The sequence below is a fragment of the Engystomops pustulosus genome, chromosome 9, assembly GCF_040894005.1.
Source record: "Engystomops pustulosus chromosome 9, aEngPut4.maternal, whole genome shotgun sequence".
Taxonomy (NCBI): domain Eukaryota; kingdom Metazoa; phylum Chordata; class Amphibia; order Anura; family Leptodactylidae; genus Engystomops; species Engystomops pustulosus.
In genome coordinates this window covers 87,868,270-87,889,724 of record NC_092419.1, presented here as the reverse complement: position 1 = coordinate 87,889,724, position 21,455 = coordinate 87,868,270, and the positions used below count along the sequence as shown (strand labels likewise).

General features: G+C 40.3%; 1 protein-coding gene across 1 annotated transcript in view; it reads left to right on the top strand.

Annotated features, from left to right (window-relative positions):
- Positions 1–21,455, top strand: part of PAPPA (pappalysin 1) — a 192,670-nt gene that overhangs the window by 83,008 nt on the left and 88,207 nt on the right. Inside the window, exons 6-7 of the mRNA XM_072125355.1 lie at positions 368–489; positions 8,266–8,761. Of these exons, the coding sequence (XP_071981456.1) occupies positions 368–489; positions 8,266–8,761 (618 nt within the window). The remainder of the gene's footprint in view (positions 1–367; positions 490–8,265; positions 8,762–21,455) is intronic.

The window sequence follows — 21,455 nt, the reverse complement described above, 5'->3', positions numbered from 1 at the left end:
GTTCATTTATATCAGGGAGTTCCATCATATATTAGGGAGTCAAAACTACCAAAAGCTGACTCAAAAAAACTAGAGTTAAAGTTAGCTGCAAAAAATTAAGGCATGGGTGTCCACGTTGCTAAGCCTTCCTTTAACAGCGTACATATGGTATATATTGTACAGTACAATAACTTGGTGCCACCTGCTGGGAGATAATGAAACATAAGCGCATTGACATATGGCCACATAAGTATCAGGACGTCATTGCGAGTCACTGGAGAGTCACCTCGCCATGGATCATTACAAAGACTGCAGTACATAATATAATGTATAACTTTTTTATGTTTTGTAATTTTTGTGATGGTTATATGTTTTCTTGTTTTGTTAGAGATTTGGGAATGGCGTGCCACTTGTGCGTGGAAAATAGGATTCTGGTTCAGTATGGTTCAAATGCATCTTCTCCAGTTCCCTGTAACCCAACTGGTCATTGGAGCCCAAAAGAAGCGGAAGGTGAGAATAGAATAATTCAGAATGTTTTATCTTTCTTTCATTTCTAAAAAAAAAAAAACATCAAGCAAACAAATTAGATGGAAGGCAGGATCATGAACTTCCTACTAAAACTATAGATGAACAACAAAACTCTAAAGGTCTGGACATTGTCTAAGCCCCATGGCCTATGCTAGGATGACATACAGTTATCTGAAACATATGCTTACGTACAACAAGGAAAAGGGTTGCATGCTGGGAGCTGAACCCTTCCACATGGATGTAGAAATGACTTCCCCTGTAAAAAAAATAGTTCTGGAGCATTACTCTGTGGTACATCATTCTTCATGTCAATAATTGCTTCTCCTTGGAACTTCTATCAAAACATCCAGAACTGGAGAAACAACAGAGCAAAATATACAAAATGTTTGCAAATAGTATAAGTTTCCCATGTAAGGATATTAGTGGTAGATGTAGATGCGGTAGATGCTTACGATTACAGTCGTGATAAAATAGAACTTGATACTGTATATTGAGTTACACATATTATAGTGTAAAATATAGTATTATGTTCACCATCATAAATAATCACCATCCTAATTTAGGTGTTTTAATTAGAAATCTCTGCAAATTAGGGTATGCTGCATAGATAAATAGAATAGATACATAGTGAGGCCCCATGCACACAACAATATTGTGTCCGTTATCTGGCTGTACAAATTGCGACCAGATGACGGCCCCCATGGAGGTCTATTACACCCAGACACAGCAAACACAAAAGGGATAGATTCATTATGCATCCTCCAACAGTTTTCTGGCAAAGATGGCACATGAATCTCCCTCTCCCCACCAGTTTTGCTCTTTGGCCGTGTGGGGGGAGCAGGTCAGGCGGAGCCTGACAGAGAGACTATAACAAAAAACTCCATTCTACGGATCGGAACGGGCAGAATTTGAGCCCATATCCATGTTCGCAGGATCACTGGTCCCCCCACAGTTTCTTACCAGACATTGACCGAGTTCAATGGCCGGGCAGAAAAATGTGGAGTAGTTCCTTTTCCTGCCTTGATTTGTGGTGTGGCTGCTCAGCTTCCTATGGCTTCTCCACCCAGGGTTCCAGACCGGGTAAAGCACACAGTCATGTGCTTGAGGCCTTACATGTCCAGTATGACAAGAAAAGACATAGGTCCTTCAAGGTCAACAAAAGAAGGCAAATGACAGGGCTAAGGGGAAGAATGCAAGGGAACCCAATTCTATATTATGACATAACCATCAATCAATAGGCCCTAGGCCCTTTTGAGATTAGCTCCCAGTTGTCTTTGCTGTGACCAGAGCCTGTGGCAGGCTCTTCCACAGATTCTCAGTAAAGTGGCCTTGTGACCTCTACAGATGCAGAGAGTGCATGACAAATGAATAGAATGTTATATTGACTCATTTCTCACATAGCAATAAACCAGTCTGCTAAGCTCTTCATGTTTTCTATAGATCAAACAGTATTTTCCATGGGACATTTATTCTTCATATCGGTCGGTGTTTTAGCCATGAGCTAGTCGCATAAACTGTGGCAAACTCAGGGCCCCATAGCCTTCTATTGGGCACATTCATAGTGCGGTGAGGCATGGTGTATACAATGTGCCAACTGCCAGCATCGCAATAGATAGGACGGGTCCTGTTCCTGTCAGTCTTTGCAGTGGAAGCAGTCACTTCCTATGGACATCTGTGAGATGGTCGGCGCTCAACCACCTCCATTGTCAGACTGCCGCGAACATTGGCACACAAACCATTGCCAGTGGCCTGCAAAATGCACATTACTATTTACGTGAGTACTTTTCGATGAGTAAGAATCTCTGTACTCAGCGGAAAAAAAAAACTGAGAAACGTTGGGACATAAAAGTCATTGAACCTTCTCACTTGATTTAGGTTTCTGCTCATAAATAATACATAAAGGTGCCTAGATAGTCTTCTTCTAGAAAATATGTCATTTCAACCAGAGGGCAGCATAAAGTTTCCGCAGGAAAAAAAAAATCTGCTGTGTCTGTGAAGCGCGGTAGGTCTTCTGTACGACATCAGACAGCTTGCGCAAAAGCAGATGATTGTCGTATTAATTAGGCTGGGGAACATAAGATTCTCACCCAGGACACTGATCAGGACCTTCTGCTAGTTTATTAGAAGCAGGCATAGAAATGTGGGTTTAGGGACAGAGTGCAGCGCTCCTGTGTGTGGGAGAACGTAATAGTGGTTAGTGCCCACCTCGGAGCTCATGAGTAGATGACAGAGGCAGAGCGAGAGGGAACCAAAAAATACATTTTGTTCCCTTGTTCCATTGTTATTCATAACCAACATATGTTCAGTGTACAGAACAGCGAATCTGTGAATGGATTAGACACATAATAAATATTCTGCCACAAAATGCTATACAGAAAAATTCCTTTAGTCTGCTACTTGATGGCTTGGTTTCCACAAAAAAATAATCCAAAAGTCTGTTCTAATCTGAAATTATACACTGATCTGGAATTTTCCAGATCCTAAGAGAGAAACCCAAGTGGCTAAACGTCAGGCGGAAAATCTCATGGGTTGATTAATGTCAATAATATGAAAAATAATAATCTGCCAAATGATGGATTACTGGAATGTTCCTTGTATTTTACAGTTAGTGCCGATGACATTGTTGCCAAGGTTAGAGATGTGTATTCTCAGTTCCTGGAATAAATACAGCATGAAACTGAATACAATATCATGTCAGATTGTCTGCGGAGGAAAGTCGCATTATGTTGACACGTGGTTTACCGCGCTGATCATGATTTCGGCTGTCCAGTTTACTGGTCTGATGGCACCAACTTTAGATTATGAAACACGATTTCCGACGTTTGTAAATGCTAATATTCTACTTTAGTCACAAGGCTCCACACCATAGTACAATGTTATCTTTAGCTTCCTCAGACATATTGATCCATTTTATTACTCCATTGGCTGAAATCCATAATACAGTTCCCTTGGAATTCCAAGACTCTTGTTAACAATAACCAAAGATTCTTTAGAAACAATAATATTTTGATCAAAGTAAAAGCAGCACCAGTCACGATATAGATGACTTAGACATATAGACCTCCGAATAATGAGATTGGCAGAGGGCCAATTACATTTAATAAACAGTGTATTATGTTGTAGATCCTTATCTTTAGTTATAGACTTCTTGAAATTGTCCAGATTTCATATTGATATCTCACACGCTTACATGGATAACACTGTTTCCAGACCTTATTTCCTACTTACTGCTTAAAGTAAGTTTTTACACATTACTAAAATGGATTCCAGAATGTATGACAAATTATAACAGTAAAAGGCATCCCCACCCTATATGTCTGGCCGCAAGATAGCAGCCTGAAGTAGGAACCTCCTTGTAGTGCCTTTCTTTTAGTAGAACTAAATATTATTAAGCCCTATCCACTCTACTGAGCCCCATTTCTCTAAACAGTAACAGTCAGTGAGATGTAAACCGAGTGTGTTACCTAACCGGTTAGACTTTCACTCTGGTTTTCATACTTTTAAGAAACAATAACACATTCTCTAATTCACTGTTATTAACAAAAATACAGCATTTTACAGATATAATTCCAACCTACCTCTATCAGTCCTGCTGTGCACAATTTAAGTTGCCCCTAGACAAGACCCTGTAACTTCTGACTTAGGGTAACTTTTGACTTAGGGACGCCATCTTGGATTTTTTTGTGACGGCCATGCAGCTGAGTTTCTTTCCCTCTGCTCCCTGCACTCTAGTCCCGCCCCCCTGCATCCAGGACGGAGCTCACAGACACTCACTCCCTTCCTGACAGCAAACAGCACATTTTGTGGAGAAAGAAGCTGCAAGCTACAGGTAGATAAGTTATCAGGGGGAAAGGCAAGGCAGGCACATATTTGTAAGAACTGATATGTAGCAAGGCTGACTGTGGAATAGGCATCTCATGCATCTGATAATCACATCTCTCTTTTTCTATGTGTCAGATACTAGTACAAAGTTCAGAAGGTAAATAAAATTGTACCGTCATGGCCAAAAGTTTTGAGAATGATACAAATGTAAATTTTTACAAAGTCTACTGCATTAGGTTTTATAATAGCAATTTGCATTATAGGATTAAATGAATATTCATTTATAGTTTATTAGCATGTGAAATAAACATCATTCAAATAACTTTGGAGGAGATTTTTTTAAATAGGAAAACAGGTGAGATAAAAAAAGCGAATTCTAGAAAGGACATTTCATACCCTACCTGAGGGGGCTGCGCGTTTGCTGTGGTAAAATCTGGTGACATGTTCACTTTAAGGAGTTTCTGATTGGCTGCCGAAAATAATAATATTGAAGAGTAGGGGATTCCTCGAGAATTTTGGGGCAGTTTAAAGTTTTTTCAGTACAGGCGGTCCCCTACTTAAGAACACCTGACTTACAGATGACCCCTAGTTACAAACGGACCTCTTGATATTGGTAATTTATTGTACTTTAGTCCTAGCCTACAATAATCAGCTATAACAGTTATCACAGGTGTCTGTAATGAAGCTTTAATGTAAATCCTGGTTCTTATGACAACCCAACATTTTTAAAATCCAATTGTCACAGAGACCAAAAAAGTTCGGGCTGGAGCTACATTTATAAAATATACAGTTCCGACTTACATACAAATTCAACTTAAGAACAAACCTACAGACCCTATCTTGTATGTAACCCGGGGACTGCCTGTATTTGATACCTGGGTAATATCAGACCCATTTCTGTAGTCAGTATACGTAGCCTGTGCCTAACTAAGCATTATTTGGTGATTATCTATCTATATATTTATTTATCTATCCATCTTATCTATCTGTTTGTTGCTTTTTCCTGATATTTACCTACATTTCAGAGCTAAATATTTGTGTGTATAAACCCACTACAGTTTCCATGTAAAGATTATCATGTCATTTAGGAAAAATGTCTGCAATATTAAAATTTTCTGTTTGATGAAGGGAAGCAGTCAATGTCTGAGACATGCTTTTTCCTCATATTTATACAGCTGATATTTTGCTTGTCTAAAATATGTGCAGCAGAGGAATGAATGAAAGTAGTGTATATCAATGAAGACAAGTAACTTGCCTAATAACAAGATTTGTGTGTTCTAGCTGCTAAATAGTGGAAATGAATAACACGTAGAGATGTTGAAAGTTTTGAACCTTGCCTTTAGATGTCAAACTATTGGGAGATCTGTTTCAAAGTGTTTTACGTTGTATTTGATTTACAGTAGTTAAAGGGAACCTGTCATCAGAAATTGACCTAATTAACCGTTACCACTATGCTGTGAAGATTAACACCTTCCAGATCATATTTCTTTCATTGCTCAGTCTGGTGGCATCATTCAGAAAATCAACTTTGAAGGTAGATTAAATTAAAATTAAATTGGTTTTATAAAGTCATGGAGGCGGAGAGCTGGGTATTGATGTCAAGCTCTCCTCACTTCAGAATGAAAGAGATCTGGTTAGTGATGTAGAACCATCAATTACAGTGAAGGGGGCATTCTGAAGTAAGGAAAGCTTGACTTCAGTGCTGAACTCTCCACCTCCTTGACTTTATACAAGCAAATTACATCTCACTTCAAAGTAGATTTTCTAGACGATGCTACCACGCTGGGTAATGAAATAGACATGATCTAGAAGGTGTTTATCTGCTCATCAACATACTGGTAGTTGTTTATTGGGTCAATTTCTGCTGACAGGTTCCCTTTAATGATAATGCAAGAAAGTAAGAAAGGCAACAGAAAGCTTAGTTATTATATTCATCTATATCATTTGTTTGGCAGTGATGGGGCATTATGAATACTGATTTTACATGAAAAGTTATTTCTGTAAGGGAGCATGTCTTCACAAAGGCACTGCATCTAAATATAGGATTCCATTTTGAGTTCCTCATTGTAAAAAGTATATTGGAGACCTGAAGAAACAAGCTAAAAAACAAGACAGCTACAGTATTACATCAGGTTTCTTTAAAGGGAACCTGTCATCAGGATTTGAGATTGAAAACCTGATGACACGGTACGATAGCCCTTGTAATAAAAATTGCAAAAAAGATTTTATAACCCAGATGTAAGGTATAAAAGTATATCAACGTTTACCTAATTGCCTGCCAGCGACCCCCAGTGTGTCACGTGGGCTTCAGCTTCAATGGATCGAGGTTCTGTTTCCTTAAGTCAAAGTTTAGTATATATACTTAGATTTTATAGCTTTTGCACTAAACCTAGTGAGTAAAAATTAGGGACCCAAACTATAGGGTAGGTGTCTTGTGTTTGCCAACCAGCAACTAGGTATGGCTGTGATCGGCCAGGTGGACACTTGGCAGACACACAAATCACAGTCATGCCTAGTTGCTAAGGGTGTATAGCTGCCTGACTGGCTGCTCTGGGTTAGGAGGAGCTGCCGAATGGAGGGGGCCAACCCTAAAGTTTGGGTGTGCTCATCTCTTCTAGTGGGTACTTTGTAGTTTTCTTGATTCCTTCATATCTGCATACTTGTAATTTCTCTTTTCAATGTCTGCTTATTAATGGCTTTAACACTGGTGCAACAGTTTCCTTTATGAAAAAGTAAATAAACACATAAAATACTGACCTTTGCTCCTCTTCATCTTGATCCCGACGCTAGTCTTCGCTAATCTTGACCAGGATCATATAGAAAAGAGAGTTATAAAAAGCAGGACGGAAGGCGATTTCTGGCAGTCCAGGCTGCTAATTATTCACACCCCTTGCACCTCCCACTCCCAATCTGGAGAGGGAATTGACATCACATGAGCGGTGAGGATTCACTCCCACGTTAAAGAGGGAGATGACACGCATAATTAGCAGCCTGGAGCATCGGACATCGTGTCCCCACGCACCAGCCTACTAATTATAGGTCTCTTTTGTAGGTGATTACTGGGGTGTCAAGACTAGCGAAGACAAGTGCCAGGATCAAAATGCCTGTGTTAGTCTCCTCTCCTCCACACTCATCCAGCTCCCTCACCACTTTTGGTCATGTGCAGGGAGTCAAGTAATGTGTAATAAACTTATAGAATTCAGACAAAGGCATTTTTAAAGTCAACATAGCACAGGCTTTTGGAAGCAACTACAAACATTTCACTTTACAGAACAAAAGATGGAAAATTATAAAAAAAAAATACAAGATAAAACATCCACATAGTTACAAAGCTGGGGCTTCCTACATAAAGAGAGCATGAATATTACAGATGTGACTTTTACTTTGAAACCAGACCAAGCTCAGCTAGAAATCTCTTTCGAGAACTTTCCATCTGAAATTTGGACAGCAATGTGTCATATCTTGTCAACCACGACTACAGCTGTAGCACAGAACTAAAATAAGCTTACATGTCCAACATTGTGAATATTTGGAAGATGGTTAACCTGAATTACAGATATGAATATTTGTAATATTTTATCTATGCCTGTTGGGTGGGTAGACTCCTCCTCCTATGATGTCCAATCAGATGTACTTAATGTTGATCTGTCTCCTCACTCTATTGAACTGAGGCAGACAGAAAAAGGCTGAACCCTCTCCTCCCTTGGTCTACTTTTAATTGCTTAACGCTAAGCAGATTTTTGGGGATGACTGGGATGATTTATTGATCTGAGGATTTATCCTTATTCCCATATTTGATGTCAAATAAATTTTATAGACTTACAAATTTGTTGTCTGTTTCCATATTAAAACCACATGGCAATTAATATCCGTTTAATTATGTAAATTTATTTGCAAATGCTGCATTTGTGATTTCAATCATTTTGTGTACTTCAGGACGCCCCGATGTTGAGCAACCATGTGAAACAAGCGTACAAGCATGGAGTCCTGGAGCAGATGGCAACTTTGTGCCTCCTGATTGCACTGATGGACATGCGTGCTATCTGCAGTTGGAGTTTATGTACCCAGTTATTCCACAGACTCTAACAATTTGGGTGACATTCGTATCTACGGATCTAGAAACAAAAGGAGCTGAGATTGAAGTCAAAGTCCTTAATGTCAATGGGGAGAATTCATCTCTAGGCATTCAAAATATCTTTTGTGATGTTCCTTTGACCATCAAGTTAGACCACATTAAAGTTGAAGTATATGCCATTCAGATCTACACCAAGGATAACCAAATGGAGATTGATGCTGCTATGATCACCTCAGTGCCTAACTATCCCTTGTGTGCAGACTGCAAACCAATCAACTACAACGTTCTCCGAGACCCACCGTTTCCACCTGGTACGTCTTCTTTGACCTCCAGCCTACAGAGACGGTTTATAGACAGGTAGGTGTTACTTTATTAAAGGCCCTAGGAGTTGCATGTAATGAGTAACATAATGGCAGCAAACGGGAGATACACTACATAATTTATAGCTTGCCCTATGTGTTATATAGAACATAACCAAACTTGTATTGAATGCTGAGATCCAGTTGGACATAGGCCCAAACATTTTTCATGCTTTTATGATATACATATAAAGATGTGTGCCCAACTGAGGGTAAGATATTGGTACAACTCCATATCAAACCTTGAAGTAAATCCAACATAAAAAACAAGCATGATAAACCAGGGGCACTTACTCATAGATCCAGATCTAAAATTAGGAAGAAGGCTATGAATAACAAATATAAGAAGATAACCACAATCCCGTTGCCTGGATCTATGAGTAAGTGGTTTATCATGATGGATTATGATGGTAGATTTCCTTTAAAATACTAAAACAGGTAACGCCTGGGCAATGGAAAGTTTTAAGCTAAAATTGTCAAAACCCATGCCTTGGGATCTTGGCCATGAAATATAAAAATTATATCTGCTCACTGTTTTCAAACTGAGACCAAGGACACCAATTATGTAAGTGGTTGTCACAACAAGTTATCCACTATCCCCTATCATATCATATCCCCTTGATTGGTGGGGCTTTTGGTGGTGGGACTCTCACAGAGCATAAGAACGAGGGTCTGTTGTACCCCCCAAAAATGGAGTGGCACATTTGACATGCATTCTGGGGCTTCATGGACAGACAGAGATAGCTGAGTATGGCGCTAGGCTATTTTCGTCAGAGCCATAGAGCTAAATAGAGCAGACCTTGTGAATGGATAGGGGAAAACTTGATTTTTCATGTGAGTGCTGGACAACCCCTTTAATTTTGTAAAAAATGGCAAATGCATTTTGGCTTATGTTTAGCTCCACTATATGACAAGAAGCTTTATTCACAATTTACACTTAACACATGGAAGACGTATTAGCTCTTTACCCAGTTTGTGGCAGCACCTTTGAGAATCATATTTTTACCTGTCTACTTTCTAACATCCAGAAATGTGGCATTGGAATTCATTATATTTGTGCAAAAAAGTACTACGACTGAGATATTGCAATAGAAATAGCAATATATTTATGTCGGTATCATAAATATAGTGAAGGGATTTCATATAACATCCAGGAATTTCACATATGGAGCTGGCCAGGAAGGGAAATCACAAAATGACAGTGAAAAATTTCCTTTACTTATCACTTTTAGCCAAATAATAGATTTATTATGTTGCCTCCAAGCAAATTCAGTACAGCCAATATATAAAAACATTTAAAAGATACAGTATATGCAAAGACTAGTAGAGTCTCTCTGCAGGAGGGCAAAGTATCTGCTTTATAGGCAGTATCTTATTTTTCTATGTAGACGCAGATGGACTCTTTTGGTTTGTCTGGTATGAAGTTGAATCTAGTTTTTGTTAGAAGAAAAAGATTTTCATTTTAGAAAGATGTCTCCAGAGGGTTTGGCAGCTTAATTTTCACCTTCATTCTTTTTGAGACTTCGTTTTATGCAGCGGATCGGGACCGTAGCATATGGAGTCCCTGCGGCTCCGTACCATGGAGTTGTGGGTTCTCATATTACGAGGAGATTCTCCCATCCAAAACAACATTGCTGGCGGAAATAGCTCCATAATTTAGTATTCAATGGAATGTGCTATGAGATTTGATTTTATGCGGAATCCAAAGTATAGAAATGGAGGCATAAAAAGGTTTAGTAGGCCCCCATAGAAGTCTATAAATGCCCAATTACATATTGATACAGCTTAAAGAGGACCTGTCAGGTCGATTTGAGACCTTAAACCAACTGCAGGTCCTTATAGACCTGTGGTTTAGTGTCCCAAATCAACCTGTATGAGTTCCACCTATGGGTGCAATGTACAAAACATTTCGGTGTTGGAACCTACTCCTGCACTGCTTTAATGAAGTTGGGATGATACGCTGGCTTTGTTGCGCATGCACCGTAGCTATGGTGGTTGTGCATAAAAAACTGAGTTGTACTACGCCAGCAACTTTTGCTGCAACGCACAGGTTCCAAGACCTCCGGGGTATTATCCCGACTTTATAGAAGCAACGCAGGAGGAGGTGCCGGCACCGAGCTCTTCAGATGTGAGTCTGATGTGCTTCATTTGACTCACATCTAGGTGAGTATAAATGTTTGGTTTGTTAATGCTTCCACAGAAAGAAATCATACAGGGCTATTTGGGACACTAAACCACTGGTCCTTAAGAACCCGTGGGTGGTTTAGTGTCCCAGATAGTCCTTTACAAGTTACATTTAAAGTTACTACTTAGCCAAACTTTACTTGCCAGCTTCAGCCATAACTCTTCTTCATGTCTGTTGCTCAGGTGCATCATTTTGGAGAACACTTATCCTGTGCTCTCTCTAAGTAACATATGGTAAACACTAACCTAGGGCAGATATGGTTCCCTGCATACAATTACTAATCGCTGGTTTTTAGGGGATTTTTGGCTGGCAAACAAGTTAAAACAGAGAATCCTCTTGTGAGGTTTGAATTATGAAGAATTCCTAAGAGATGACTTTAACCAAAGGGAAAAAAAATACAGACGGCCCCCAATATTCTCCGACATTCTTTCACCAGGCTTCAATACGTAAGAAGAGTTTTTTTCTATTGTAAATGAGTTTCAGACTTGAACTGAAGTTAAAGTAACAAAATTACATTCCTTACAAATCAGGCTCTGCAGCCCCCTTTATCTTTCTGAAATTTGAGTTTCAAACCCTAACCCAAATTCTTGACTCACATGCACTTAGTTCTCTTGAATGATGTAGTGTAATAGAACAGTTTCTTATTACTTCATCCCATATAGTCTAGACAGCGGAGATACTGTATAGTTCTGCACTATGAAGAAATTATCCCATTGGAGATCTTTGTTGAGGAGCAACCTGTCTAGGTATAAGTCCTCCAAAAATTCCATAAAAGTTAAGTACAAAGATGTAAGATGACCACTGCTAAAATTCTTTTAAATCAATGTCATGGCAGATAAACAACATAAGATGGATCCTTCCCATCGTACTTATGGGACAGGAATAGAAGATGAAAGTCAGGGGGAGTTCACACTGTGTTTTCCACAAAAACCTCCTCAATCTAGTGTACTGGATAACCAAACTCCTCTGTCTTATCTCATTTCTGAACGAGGGTTGTGCAAGCCACATAAAAGTCAACTGTATAATTTACTATATTCACAAAATAAGCCATAAAAACACTCGTATCATACAATAAAAACTTAAATATCGGTGAATCACATTTCCAAGCCTAGGTTTTGCCTGGTTAGGTTTCTCCTAGGCATGGAAACCACCTAGGGTCGTACAGTCTGCACTATAGTCCATTTGGATTCCACCTAAACCCTAAGTTAAAAGAAACCAGACAACACAGAGAAGTTTGGTTATCCATTACACAGGATTGAGGAGGTTTTTGTTGAAAGACATAAAGTATGAACTGAACCTGACTTTCATCTTCTATTCTTGGCTGAGAGGGGTGATTAGATAGATCCTTCTCATGTTGTTTTTCTACCATGGCATTAAGTCCTGGACCACAGAAGAAAGAGAAAGCAGAAGCTGATGTGCAGGCACTGAAGAGAAGGCACCTCCACCACTACCTTATTAAAGGGGTTGTCCGAGAGTTATGAAAAAAAACTAAAGGTGGCCGGAGGGGGCTGCTTAAAAAAATAAAGATCTACTTACCTTCCCGCGCCCTCCAGTGTCCCGCGCTGCTGTCGCTCCGGTCCGGGCGCCATGTAAACAAACATGGCCGTCGGAGCAGTGCTGGATTCCGCTTCCGCCTGGACCCGACAACCTTCCGGGCCCCCATACACTATGCTGTAAATAGGGTCAGATAGGCCTGTTTTGTTTACATGGCGCCCAGATCGGAGCGACAGCAGGGCGCCGGAAGGTAAGTAGATCTTTATTTTTTTAAGCAGCCCCCTCCGGCCACCGTTAGGTTTTTTCACAACTCTCGGACAACCCCTTTAAGTAGTGACTTATGCCTCACACATCCCTCACAACTGCAAATTCCCTCAGAAAGATTTACATGTACTATTCCTAAACCCAAAGGTTGGGAATCTCTTTGTTAGAGTACACGATAGGTGATAACTTGCAATTAAGTGTGGTTTTCATTTTCTAGGATATCTACCTATTCTGAAAACAAGAGCCTGTCTTACCCATTCGAATTTGACAGCAGGTCATGTAGACTTGTTGCTACTCTATTGCTACTTTCAATCTTCAGGAATTTTTAAAGATAACCAAAAATTGTTCCAGATGAAATACGGTAGTAACACATGTGCATGACTTGTTGCTCCATGCATGAAGGGGAAGCAGGTCTCTCTTCTAGGGATCGATCGGGATTCCAGTAGTCTGACTTCCACAAAATCAGCAAGCTATCATCCATTCTTCAACAGGTCCATGACACCTTGCCACTTGGCATCCAATATGGTTCTGTATAATGAACTCTATGAGATACAATGTGAAATAAGGTACTATATATAGGCAGTCCCTGACTTTCAGAAGACCCATGCCTACTTTGACCTCTGGTGAAGCTCTCTGGATGCTTTACTTTAGTCTCAGGCAGCAATGATCAGTATCCCAGTGTGCTTGGTTTACAATCCTTCATCCTGGTGGTAGATGTCCTTTAAGTACAAACGTAAAGAATCTTATAATTAACCCAGGGACTGCCTGTATTAACAGAATCCAAAAGAGGCTATGATTCTCAATTTGTAGACAAGTTGTGATATTGCCTTGTCAATCTATCGCATAATAAACATAATAAAAATTAAATATGAAAAATACAATTGAAATATAAATCTCAAATGTCAGCACCAGTTCTTCATGCATCTAGAATCCGCTAGATAAGCTGCAGCATTGGCAGCTTTGCTTCAGCATTAGTCTACGTTCCTCAGAAATATCGCACTTAGTAGAGGTTTACAGTACGGTTCAATATATTGCACCAAATGACAGCATCCTATAGGTTTTATTGGATGCCGGAACGCATGATAGATGGCCAACACGATCCTCAGCCATGAATGTGTCAAATAACTTGCAGCATTGGGCTGCTGTGCAGTAAAAAATACCGCATGATGTCACCCCTACATCTGGAAACATGCCCATTGTCATTAGAATATAAGTAGAAAAGATTCAGTAAGGATTATGCTGAGAGTGCAGGGACAGCTAACGTTCCAGAGTTGGGTTACACTGCAGCAATTCCTCCAGTCACTAAAGCTAGTAAATGGAACTGGGCTCATCAGTCTAGTACAGTGTACAAAAACACAATTTATTGATGAATTTGCAATAAAATTACATATTGTGGAGGGGTAAGTGTAACAGTAAGTTAGAGGAGAACTTGTACTATGTAGAGAACTAAGGAGGGGGAAAGTATTTATCTGTGGAGTATAATACAAAAGAAGCTATTTGATTATGGATGGTCCAGCTGGTCTTACACATGAAGTTTCAAGAAGCAATAGATGATCTTGTCATTTGTCAAAAGTGCTCTGGACTCTCGGGATCTGGATGTAATATTACCACTGTACAAGGCAATGGTTCGGCCACACCTGGAACATGCTGTCCAGTTCTGGGCACCGGTCCATAAAAAGGATGTCCTGGAGCTGGTGAGGGTTCAACGAAGAGCCATAAAAATGTTATGGGGTATGGAGGGTCTCAGTTAAGAGAAAAGATTAATGGAATTAGATTTATTAGCCTGGAAAAGAGACGACTACGAGGGGACATGATTAATTTATATAAATATATGAATGGTCCATACAAAAAATATGGTGGTAAGTTGTTCCAGATTAAATCAAATCAAAAAGACGAGGGGGCACTGTCTCCATCTGGAGAAATCAAGGTTTAATCACCGGGGACGACAGGGCTTTTTTACTATGAGAAGGTCAATCTGTGGAATAGCCTGCCTCAGGCGCTGGTCACAGCAGGGACAGCGGAAAGCTTCAAGAAGGGTCTAGATGCCTTCTCAAAGCAAAATAACATTGATGGTTACATTATAATATAGAATTGTTTCCTCTAAATCCCTTTCTCATACAATCCCTTCCCTTCCTCGGTTGAACTTGATGGACATGTGTCTTTTTTCAACCATATAAACTCTGATACTATTATCTTTCCCTCCATTTCTGTATCTTGGGAAACTACAATATTTCACTTCATTGTAAGTAAGGTGATGTTTTTGTGGATAGGCCCAATTATCTGGAACAGTTGGGGCCCCTCCAGACAATTGGGGCATTTCCAGACAGTTTTTTGATTACCTGTTGTCATGATAGTATCCACCCTGGAAAACTCATGTAAGGTTAATACACAAATGTGTTTTTACAAGTTTTTAGTGTTTTTAGCCGTTTTGTTCCCTCAAACAGAAGCTGCAGTCAATATGTTGTACAGAGAATTGCCACATGTCAAAGCATTAGTCAATTTTTAAAAGGGTTTTTAATCCATCGAGGGTCATTTCTACAACAAGGTTTACATTTTGGAGCTCAAGTTTGAAGCTACAATTCCTGAGATAATGTGGCTTGCCATAAATTGTTGTCCTCATGCCAACCTAGTTGTATGGCCTTCACTGGAAAAGCAGATGCTGGGGATAGCTGAGGCCTTTCAAATGATGGAAATGGACAACAGAAATACTTAGTTAATGGGTCAGATTTATCGCTAAAGGTAATGTTAGTTGTATGCACCAAATTGGTAAAAATGTAATCCTTTTTTGTATACATTGGTTCAAACTTATTAACCCCTTCAGGTCTAAGCCATTTTAGGGCTCTAGGACCAGGCCTGGTTTTTTAAATTTGCCCTGCGTCAATATAGGAGGCTATACATTTGTAACGCTTTAACATATCCGGGGTATTTTGAGATTTTTTTCTCGTCACACATTGTACTTCAAAGTAATAGAAAAAATTTTAATGATACCTTTTGTTTTTAGTTATGAAAAAAATGGAAATCTGGCAAACATTTCAAAAAATTATTCATTTTCAACGTTCAAAATTTTCTGCTTTTCAGGCAGATAGTCCTAGCACCCAAGTAACTTTATAGCTAACATTTCCCAAATGTCTGCTTTATATCGACATAGGGTTTTATGCATCCTCTCTCTTTTCTAGGTTGTTAGGAGGTTCAGAATTTTGGGTGCAATTTTTCTCATTTTTAGGAAAATCCCCAAAACCCTTATTAAGAGGCACTTGTTCAGCTTTAAGTAACTTTAAGTGGCCTATATAGGAGTAAAACTCCACAAATTATGCCATTTTAGAAACTACACCCCTCAATGTGTGAAAAATCACTTGTTCATTGTAATATACTGCAATGCTAATATATTGCAGTATGTTACATAGTGAGGCTATGCATTCTGCATAGGCTGACATAAGCGCTGTTAGATCGTGCAAAAAGCATGATCTAGAAGATATTTACTGTTGGCAGCCCTGAGGTCCTTCATAGGATCTCAGGGTTGTCGTGGCAATGATTGCCACCACCGTGCCCTGCACAGGGAGTGCCGATCGTCGGTAAATCCCTATAGGGTTAAACAGGCGGGATTGCGATAGTCGTGATCCAGACGTGGGTCCGGCGGTGATTGAAGAGTCTCAGCTTTTGAGCCCATGCGATCACCATGACGAAACTCTACATAAAGGTGCAGGAACTACCCCCATTCTATGACGTAGAGTTACGTCAGGTTGCGGGAATTGGTTAAAGCCTGTGCGCCTGGTTTCTGACAGACTTTGCATTAGAAAGAACATGGAAACTGCTTGCACATGTATAGAAGTGTGGTGGCTGCACTATGTCCGTTGCAACAGATATTTCTGCGGTTAAAGGGGTCCTTCCGGTGCTTAGTCGGAGATTGCGACACATTCATCAATCGGTATCTGACAGAATTGTGTAGCACGATCTGTTAAAGGTGCACTAAAAAAAGTTGTTGCACTCTGTCGGAGCAGTGCAGGGGGCCCAGATTCATGAAGAAGGTGCGCCACAATTCATGAATCTGTCACACAGTTTGCACTACTTTTGATAAATGCCGGCCAAGGCATACACAGCTACATAAAAGCAAACAAATAAGTGTTTTAGTGGGAAATACCACAGAAAAGAAGATGATAACAGTAAAATGTAGCAACAGGAACATGATCCATTATATAAACAATCGTTTGGCTAAACACATAAGGGGAGATTTATCAGAAGTGTCTGACGTAAAAGTGTTCCAGTTGTCCATGGCAACCAATCAGAGCTTAGCTTTAATTTTATAAACAGCAGTGAAAAAAGGAAAGCATAGCTCTGATTGGTTGCAATGGACAACTAGAACAGTTCTGCTCTCATAGACTCCTAATAGATCTCCCCCATAATATCCAAAAATATCTAAGAATGCGGCCGAGGAGCAGCAGCAGTTTTGAAGTGGTCAGCCGCATCCAATTAAAGCATTTTGCTGATAATTCATCACAAAATTCTTATTTAGTGACTGTATTATGTACGGCTAACAGATACCGATGTTTGCAGCGACATTTAAGTAAATAACATCAGATCCACAATTCTAAAATGAGGAGAAGCTAAAACTCTTATTTGTGACTGTGTAAGTAAAAATGTTGGTCCTATGTACAATGTTCATACAGAAGAGTAGATGTCTGGCTCATAAATCAACAATAGCATCACATGTAATAATTTTTAACATATTGAACAGTGTATTTGTCTTGGTGGTCTTTGGCTTTGGTTCTTTTGGCTGTCTTCACTGGCTTGAGAAGCCTCAGAACATAGTCAATAATTGATGGATTTGCATTGTTTTTGGAACAACTTCTAGTTTAGCTGCCATCTGTCTCAGATCTTTGTTGAAAATGCCAGATAGTCTGCAGATGATTGACCAGTTTATGTTTGCATATTTTCATGCTATATAGTTTGCTTTTACATATTTGTAACTCACTTTTAAAGGGGCTTCACTGAGCCCAACAAATGTGACTCTGGGAAAGTACAAAACTTGTGTCCAAATCATATCTATTAGAAAGCAGTACAACATGGCAACACAGGATTACTGGACTCCCCCTACCCTCCCCATTAAAGGTAGCACTGCACATACCCCCAGTATTTAGGCAATTGAGCACATGTTCCCAGTGTATTGTTAGTAAATAACATGTCCTCAGTATATATGTAGCCCAGAACATGCTCCCTGTATATAGATAGCCCAGGACATGCCCCCAGTATAAAAGTAGCCAAGAACATGCCCCAGATAGTTAGATAGCCTAGAATATGCACCAATTATAAATGCAGCAGAGCAAAAAATCATAATATATACCTGCCTTCCATCTTTTGTCCGGCTTGTATCAAGAAACACATAGGGGGTCATTTACTAAGGGCCCGATTCGCGTTTTCCCGACGTGTTACCCGAATATTTCCGATTTGCGCCGCTTGTACATGAATTGCCCCGGGTTTTTGGCGCACGCGATCGGATTGTGGCGCATCGGGGCCGGCATGCGCGCGACAGAAATCGGGGGGGCGTGGCCGAACGAAAACCCGACGTATTCGGAAAAACCGCCGCATTTAAATGCCGAAAATGTGTCGCTTGGGGAGCGCTCACCTTCACCTTCTATGGGATGGTGCATTCCGGGGCGTTAAGATTATTTTCGGCGCTGCAGCGCCACCTGGTGGACGGCGGAGGAACTACCATCTTAAATCCCAGCCGGACCCGAATCCTGTGCAGAGAACGCGCCGCTGGATCGCGAATGGGCCGGGTAAGTAAATGTGCCCCATAGAGTTTCCTACAGAAAAATAAAGTAATACTCACCTCAGGTCCAAGGTTTCCGCTCTGCTGTCTTCATTAGGGTCCTGTCCACACAGTGCAGAGACGCAGGCTGGCGTTCTGCAGCGCATGGAGCACCGTTTTACAGCAACACCACCCAGGCACTGCCAAACTGCTGAGGACTGAGATGGGGCTGCGAGTGGGCCCACCCAGCAGCTCTGGGCTCTGGCACTTGCCTGGGTATGCCGGATGCTGGTGCCTGCCAAGGGTGTACGGAATGGAAATACAGGAGAAAATAGGATATGCTCTATATTTTACACCTTGCTTGCAGCACGGTATGGCATGGTGGGCAATATGGACAATAAAATGGATGACCGCATTCCCCCTTGTAGTAAATGCGGCCGATAGAGTACATGTAGCACACAGCTGCTTTATTTTTGTTTGTGTGAAAGGGAAGTAATCCAGTTATATGTGGATCTGCTATTTAGCCCACAGATGATTATTTACACTGCATACAAATGTAGCAGAGAATGAGATGTAAAAAGTATCTAAGACCTAAAACTGGTGGAAGTCAACAGTAAACACAGATTTAGTGTGAGTTTGATATCCGCATCATGTAGTTGCTTCTCAGATAAATGTTCAATCAATTTTGCTTCTCGGATTTTGCACAGTTTCTGTTTATTCTCTTGTATCAATACTCTAAAACACCATATTTTAGCCCCAACCTATTTTCAGAAGATTTCTTGATCATTCTAGGATCTTCTCCTAAGAATCCTGATCGGATAAACATCATATCCTGCACCTGTTCTGTAAACAACATCACAAGAACGTCCCATCCACTAATTATTATTTGCTTTTGTTATGAAAACAAGAGACAAAAAGTAATGAAAACCATTCTGATGGAAAGGCAGAGCTGGAAGGGGAGGGGAGAAAATGTTGGACCGTGTCCTAAACTGACCTCAGCAGAGCTGTAATAAGAGATTCTGGTAAACGTAAAATGAAAAATCCCAAGGGAGCCCGAGAGTAAGAGAGGGGAAGAAAAGGAGGAAAGAGAGGCAGATAGATCTCAAGGAGTATAATATCCTGTGAAATTGAAAGCAGCCGCTATTATCACTTTGGAGTAGAAAGAAAACTTGAACGTGATGTTGTAACATAATGCTTTTATCAATCAGCTCTGCTGTGCAAATAGAAGTGACATTTTAAATGAGCGCATTCGATTTCAGTAGGGAAAAAAAAATTCTCTATGAGACAACCAAAACAGTGTGTTTCATTATCCCGGCTAAAGCATAGTAGATACTGGATGTTATTGTTTACCTGTAGTAATACACAAGATAAAGGCGAACAACTGTCTGCAGTACCCGATCCAGGCTATGTACCACAATGACACAGTTTGTAAAATATGCTAAAATATTAAAATGATGAAAAATATCTCTTTCTTTTTTTCAGTCAGTGTATGCACTCGTTCTGTTTACGGTCATATGGCTGGATGATATTTTTCAGTGTTCTAAAATTATGTTGTTGCATGAAAAGTTACAGGGGAGTATACAAAGGTGCTAATACCCCTCATTCTGATAAAGGACATCTACCATCACATTTACTAATGGGGGATTATTCCCACCTACAAGCTTATGCAGAATCCTTCTACATATAATTTCTTTTAATTTTAACCCTATACGCCGCCATGTTGGTGATAATTTGGGCGTTATAAAAATTATACTAATCAGTCTGTGGTGCTCCAGCTCACGTCACCGGAGAGCCTCTGAGCGCCTCGTCTTATAAATTATTCGCTCCACCGTTACTTTTCCAGTCCCGCCTTGTCCTCCCTCCTCCGCCCAATCACATTGAAGAAAGATGGTGACATCAGGGACTAGGAGGAACTGTAAGAGTAATGGGCGAGTGAATAAATTATAAGATGAGTTGCTCAGAGGTGCTCCTGTGACCTAAACTGGGGGCAAGAAGAACGATTCTGCACAAGCTTATAAGTAGGACTAGTCCCCCATCAGTACACCTGATGGTAGATGTCATTTAAGGGTCTTTGTATGTGGGCATAAAAATGGGCCAATATAAGTGCCAAATGACACCCCTATAAAAGTACACAGGAGTGAGCTGAAAAATAATTAGGCAATGCTGTAGTTGAAGCAGATTCTTTCTACTGTTCTGGACAAATTATGATTGAATATTTATACAACATATCTTATTCTAGTATCTGTGTAATACAGCTTCATGTTATATATCTTACCATCAACATTAATAATGTGAATGTCCCGCTTACATGAAATGGGAGATCTATTAAAGACAACCCATGTACATCTGCACTTTTTGGTCTGTAAAGGCGTATGCACCTCATATAGTGAGGAACCCCAACTTTTATGCTAGGATGGAGTATTCCATGGGCGGCACGGTGGCTGAGTGAGTAGCACTTCTGCCTTGCAGCACTGGGGTCCTGGGTTCGAATCCCACCCAGGTCAACATCTGCAAAGAGTTTGTATGTTCTCTCCGTGTTTGCGTGGGTTTCCTCCGGGTACTCCGGTTTCCTCCCACACTTCAAAACATACTGGTAGGTTGTTTAGATTGTGAGCCCCATGGGGACAGGGACCAATTTGATATGCTTGTGCAGCGCTGCGTAATCTGTGTACGCTATATAAATAAAGAATTAGTATTATTATTATTATTCCACTCTGGTTGACCCAGTGATGGATATCATGTACTGTATGACCAAACTTAGCATCCCTTTCTGCTCTTTCTTTCCCCGTCCCCAAATCCTCAGTGAACCCCTTGAGGTATGCAGTCCTTGAGCACAAAAACCTCCATAGTAAGCTCAAGATACTTTGACCTCAACCATAGTACTAAGTTTAAGCAATGCTTTGACATTCCTAGCACAAACAGAAGAAAAAAAATGGCAATGGTGGGAAACCGACATTGAGGCCATCGAAGAGGTACTGGTCAGCCAATATTATGTTAACCACC